The sequence below is a fragment of the Podarcis pityusensis genome (assembly GCF_964106645.2).
Source record: "Podarcis pityusensis genome assembly, chromosome: 4".
Taxonomy (NCBI): domain Eukaryota; kingdom Metazoa; phylum Chordata; class Lepidosauria; order Squamata; family Lacertidae; genus Podarcis; species Podarcis pityusensis.
Window position 1 is genome coordinate 79,738,365 of NC_138027.1, and position 6,000 is coordinate 79,744,364.

The window sequence follows — 6,000 nt, forward strand, 5'->3', positions numbered from 1 at the left end:
CCCATTTTTTAGCTTCTTGCCATAGGTTCAACACTGCAGGCAGATCCCCCAACTGTCCCATTTCTACTGGGACATCCCAGATGACAGAAGCCAATTCCGGCTTCTGTTTTGATCCTGGAATGTTCCGTTTTTTGGTCTGGTGCTCTGGTTCAAGCACTGGACCAAAAGACACTCACTCTGGTGATTGTCAGCAGCGTCACACCAAAGCGCCTTACCATCCAGCAGTGTGGCATGACTCTCCTGATCACCAGAACACTGGGTGGGAGTGAGTGGCGCGAGGGGGCAGGAGGGTGAGGGAGAGTGGTGAGAGCAGGGTGGGGGGATGGAATGGGGTGTGTTCTGAATTTAGTTAGGAAAAAGTTGGAGCATAGGTGCAGATAAAGGGCAGAAATACCTGAATGTACCCCATGCACACAGAAATCTAGGCAGGGAGAAATCTAGGCATCAGGGCATTAGAAATGTCCAAGAACAGGTTTTCCACATGATGTATTCTTTGTTACAGACAGAAACTCTCCCAAATTGCTACTTCTAAAATATCCATTTTATTCATACAAGTGTTTTAAAAAACCTCGAAACTCTTACTTGGTAGAGCTCTTCAAGATTATATTTAATAGATGTACTGCTTTGAATTGCTCTGACTGCTTCATGAAGCTTCTGCCATGTGTCCTGAGTGTAGTTATCAGGCAAAGTGGGTCTCTCTGCGTTAAACAAAGAACAAGGGGTGAGGAATGGTATATTCTTTCACAACTTTATAATTTTGAGTGTGGTTTCTTAATCGATAAATAAAGCATATTCTATTTTTATTTGGAGATTACAACCTTTTGCAACAGGCAACATGAAGAAAAGTGCTTTTTAAATGGAAATAAAACAGTGTGATAAGAGATCACACACCTTTTAAACTTTTTATGAAACACCATTCCATACAAACATGAACTGAAAAATACAAAAATCCACCAAATCAGCAGTCATTCAACCACTACTTCAAATGTGCAGAAAAGGGTACCCTTATATACACATGATCTGCATTAAGAGTATTCTGTGCCTCACTCTCTCACACAAAGACTTCAGTCCTATGTATGCTTGGAAGTAAGCCCTACTGAACTGAAAGGGATTTACTCTCAACTAAACATGCATAGGATTAGGCTGCATATGTAGTACAAGGAACAGGTGTAATTTGTACTTTATCCCATTTCCTGTCACTTGATTGATGATGATTAGTGCTCCACTTCTGCATGTTAATAGTCAGTACTTTATTAAAGGGATATTGGCTTCCTCATAACTAATTTGGACCAGCATTTCATTTTGCCCTTTATTCCAGCCCTTTCATTTTTAGAGTCATTTTTTCTTATTTAAAAAAGTTGAAGGTGAATTTGTGCATCTGTATCCATTCATCACAATCACCCAATTTTTTCAGCTAATTTCAAAATGTGAGGATATGGAGTGGATTGTTTCTAACCTCACACATGTTCTCTGCTGTTATTCTTTTAATACCTGCAAAATTGTGGATCTGTCTCTGGACGCAACTGCCAGTATCCAGCATTTTTTTCGAAAGGTCAAAAATTCACATTATGAGGGAACACACATGAACAAGGAACACCAAAATTATACTACTGGAACAAATGAAGGCTGCAATTCTGTGCAAACTTACTTGAGAGTGAATCCCACTGAACATATTGGGACTTGTTTCTGTGGAAACATGCATAGGATTCCCCTGTACGTGTAATACCTGTTGCTGCACATATATTCTAAAATGAACTGTCATGTATGTATATGTCCCTGAATTTGTTATGCAGCATTAAAGTGGGTATGGGTGAGAAAGAAGGGTTAGGCTAACTAAGTTTAGGCAAGTAACATACCGGTAATGTTTTGTGAAAAAAATACAAAGCTCAGCTTCATAGGAGTGAAATCTCTCTTTTGGAGATGTTTAACTGGACACATGAGAAGTATAGATGCTTGAGAGTGTATACTTCAAATTGAAAGGATTAGTTGTTCCTTAGCATACTTTAACTTCCTCAACATTTCAGGTGATGTCTACAGATTCTAATTTGTTAATGATAAGAGTATGAAAGCAGTGGATAGCGGTTAGACACAATTAAACAACATGCAGTACACAGCAGCTTGCTGTCATCTGGTGGCCTGCAGACAATGCAGCAGGACACCAAGCAACAGATGAAGGAAATATGAGACTTAAAACTGCCTCTGTGATAACAGCAACAAAATCTAGTTTCACTCTTATAGAGAGGTCTCATGTGGACAGTAAAGTGAGGAAAGGGCAATGGATGTCACACGTCAACACAAGCCAAGGGGCCTGTGCTCCTGATTGGCTGCCAGTGACTGATCTGACCAGGCAAAGTGCCAAACACTCTTATACTCCTGCATGTCAAACAAGGAAAAGTTGCTTAGAGTCCTTGGTCTGCCTGACAAAGAGCAACCCCTCCCCAGCCAGGCTTAAGATGACAGCAAGTACATCTGTATGGTAAATATCAAGTTTCCTGCATTCAGGCATGTTTACAAGCAAGCTTGTATGTATGCAAGCAAACAAACACACATACTCACACTCTTGCGTGCCTGAAGAGCTTTTTAAAATCAAGGAACACTTCTGGAATTCTGCTGACTCATATTAATAAGTCAACAGCATTACGATTAAAATATGTGAATCTTAAAGATACAGAGAAGTAAGACTGTTTTCACCAATCAGTTTTAAAATTGCTTGCTGTCTGTTAGGTCAAATGTCACTTTTAATGCCACATGTGAAAATGTTCTGAGCTACATTCACAAGATCACACCCTTTTACTCCACATAATTTTTTAGAGAGCCCCATCCCATCATCATAATTGCAGGTTCACGCATAAGAACATAGCAGGAGGCTTGGGGGCAAGAAATTAAGCTTCTGTCTTTAACCCCATCCTCAAATGCAACTAGGGTTGCAAGCCTATGCATACTTACCTGGGAGGAAGTCCTACTGAAGTCAGTGGGGCTTACTTCTGAGTGTGTGTGTGTGTGTGTGTAGGCTTGCACTGAAAGGCAGGTTTCAAGGATATTAAGAGATAACCCCTGGGGTATAGGGCGATATATAAATTCAATGAACAACAACAACCCTATCCACATTTGTGATGTTGACCGCCTAATATCCCCAGGTGCAAAACAAGGCAGGTCAGTAACATTAAACAAACAAACAAACGAAAACCCCAAACCGACAGTGTAGGAGAAACCATTTTGTATCCCTAACTCGTCACCCAAGGAAAACCCACTTTTACACCATTTTTAGAATCCCGCCTTTGAATCTGACAACCCCTTAAGCACATCTGCAAAGGGGTGGGAGGGGAAAAACAAACAAACCAGGTTGCATTTCTAAACGAGCTATTCAAATGGGGACGAAAAAGAAATCAGAACAAAACGTTTGAAATGAGGGCGTTGATGAGCGCGACACGTTCACTTGCAAAAAAACAAAACCCAAACAAACAGGGGAGACGAGTCCCACACGCGAACATCTCCTTCCACCTCCAGCATCCTAGGGGCGCTTGCACACCCACCTCTGAAGTTCTTGATCACTAATTTCTTGGACGTGGCCCCTCCACCGGCAGCTCCAGAGCCGGCCGGCCCGCTTCGGACGCCGGCCACAGCTGCCAGGGAAGCGGGCTTGGTGAAGCCGTTGGTGTGCCCCACCAGCGCCGACAAGTGCTGCTTCTTCTGGGGCTCGCCGGCCATGTTCGACCCAGCAATCCCGGGGGTGGGTGGGGTGTAGATTTCCCTTGGTGCCCCTCCCTCCTTCCCTCCGGCTTTCCTCTCAGTTTTGAACGACGGCTCTCAAAAGGGGGCGACGGTAATAACAACGGTAAAGATCCTCGCCGCCAACGGGGCGCCGCCTCAGCGACCCAGGCACTTCCATGAGGGGCGCACGGAAAGCGAAGAAGGAAAAGGCCGGAGCGGAGCCCCCTTCCCGGCCGCTGGACTCGGCGTGCGGGAACAGCGAAGAAGCGGCAAGCAGCAGACGACGACGACGCCCCCGATGCCGCCTCACAAAATGGCTCCTTTGGTCCACTCGGGTGAAGGCCGGAGCTGCTGCCTCCGCCGCGGGTCGGGGCGGCTGCTGAAAGCAAGGCCGAGGCGGCGGATGCGCCTCGCCGGGGCAGATACCTACGACTTCCTCGGCGCGGAGGAGGGCTCTAGCCTGCTGTCACGGGACTCGGGCAGGGGCCAGGCAAGGGGGTGGTGGGAGGCAACTGGCGAAGCAGCACCTCCGACACCGCCGCCGTTTCCACAGCAGCAGCTCGGCGTTAGGCAGGCCAAGGCCGCGATCCTATATCCACTTACCTAAGGGGTGGGGGTGGGCGGTGCGCGGGCGAGGGAGGCGCTATTTCTGCTTTGTTTTGCTCTTACGTTGTGTGTTTTTTTGCACAGTAAAAGGGCGCCGTGTGATTCTTTGCATTGTGAATTAAGCGGAACGACAAATCAATCAGTCAAACAAATCAATCAGACAAACCGCCCCCATCTCCTTTGAACTCTACGCAAGTTCATTCTGAGTAGGGAAAGAGAAGCCAGGTTTATTCGTCGTGGGAACAAGCTGATACTGTATAGTAAGGTCACCAGACGTCCTCGTTTCCCGGGGACAGTCCCCGGATTTACAAGTCTCAAGACCAAGCAGAAGAAGGTTGGCATTCTGTCTGCCTCGGGAGACAATGGAGGAGAAGTGGGGTGAAGACAAAAAGCGCTGGGAGTTGTAGTCCCAAAACATCTGGAGGGCTGAGTTTGCCTATGCCTGCTGTAGAGCTACGCATAGGGGAGAGACATTTTTTGTTGCAACCGAGGCAGATGGAAGCCTCTGGGATGTGCTGCTGCAGATTATTATTATTATTAAATGAATTTATAAAACGCTCTATACCCAGATGTCTCAGGGTGGTTCACAGATGCACCATTCACAGTGAGCAATGATAATGAAGCCATGACATTGACAGTTTATTTTCAGTTCTTTTCCTAACATGGGGTTTGCCATTTTGCAGCTGCAGAACAGCTGTCAACATTTTCACTGAGCTATCTAGCACAACTCAAATATCTCTTTCCCTGTCAGTCACTACTATTTCAGGCCCCTTTAGTGTATATATATGTATACACTGCTCAAATGTACACAACTTCACAATTGCTTACAAGGGGTAGGACCTTTTACCTGGGCTAGAACTATGTTGATAAAGTTTGAACACAAAGTAAGACATTCGTATGATCCCCACTTGCCACCAAGTCTAGGCCTCTTTATTAAAAAGAAAGGCCCATTTATTAAGAAGAAAGACCCACTGGGTTCAAGTATTCCATCAGCTTGCAACTTCACTCACTACTTGCTCAGTATGTAGGGCTGCCCATTGAAGGGGGCAAGTCACATTGAAATCAGTTGGACTTACTTCTGGGTAAACATGCACCACCACATTTGCTGCTTTCCACATTTGTGTTTTGATTTGTTGGAAGCCGCCCAGAGTGGCTGGGGTAACCCAGACAGATGGGCGGCATATAAATAAATATTATTATTATACAAATAGTAAAAACATTAGATGATTACATGTGGACTGTAGTCAGGTTTGCATGAGACTCACAGACTGAACACGGGTTTGGATAGTTAGCTCGAGAGTCTGGGCCACTGGTTGTTGCAAATTGCAATTCTACTGTATAAATAGGTATAAGAGATGCATGTGATTTTGTACATATAAAGATTATATGCAAACGCCTAGGAGGTAGGGCGGAACAGCAACAACAAAAATGGAACAACAGAACAGGATGAATTTAGCACCCCTGATCCTGTCATCTATATCGCCTTAAATCGGATAAAATCCTTCCCCGCCCCTAAGACGAACCCTGCGCCGGTTGCGATTTAAATAGGAGGCTTTGGTGAGGCCCCGCCCCCTTCAATCTAAGGTGAACGGCGAGCGGAGGCCCCGCCCACCCACCTCTGCCGGCCTCGCGAGGAGCCGCGACGCAGGCCGTATGGCCGAACATGTCACGTGAGCAGAGGGA

The 6,000-nt window shown here is 45.6% G+C and overlaps 1 protein-coding gene across 1 annotated transcript in view; it reads right to left on the minus strand.

Moving 5' to 3' along the window:
- CUL4A (cullin 4A) overlaps positions 1-4,314 on the minus strand; it is a 35,058-nt gene extending 30,744 nt beyond the window's left edge. Inside the window, exons 1-2 of the mRNA XM_081003029.1 lie at positions 3,534-4,314; positions 583-698 (exon numbers count right to left, since the gene is read on the minus strand). Of these exons, the coding sequence (XP_080859155.1) occupies positions 583-698; positions 3,534-3,708 (291 nt within the window). The 5' untranslated portion in view covers positions 3,709-4,314. The remainder of the gene's footprint in view (positions 1-582; positions 699-3,533) is intronic.
- Between the last annotated feature and the right edge of the window lie 1,686 nt (positions 4,315-6,000).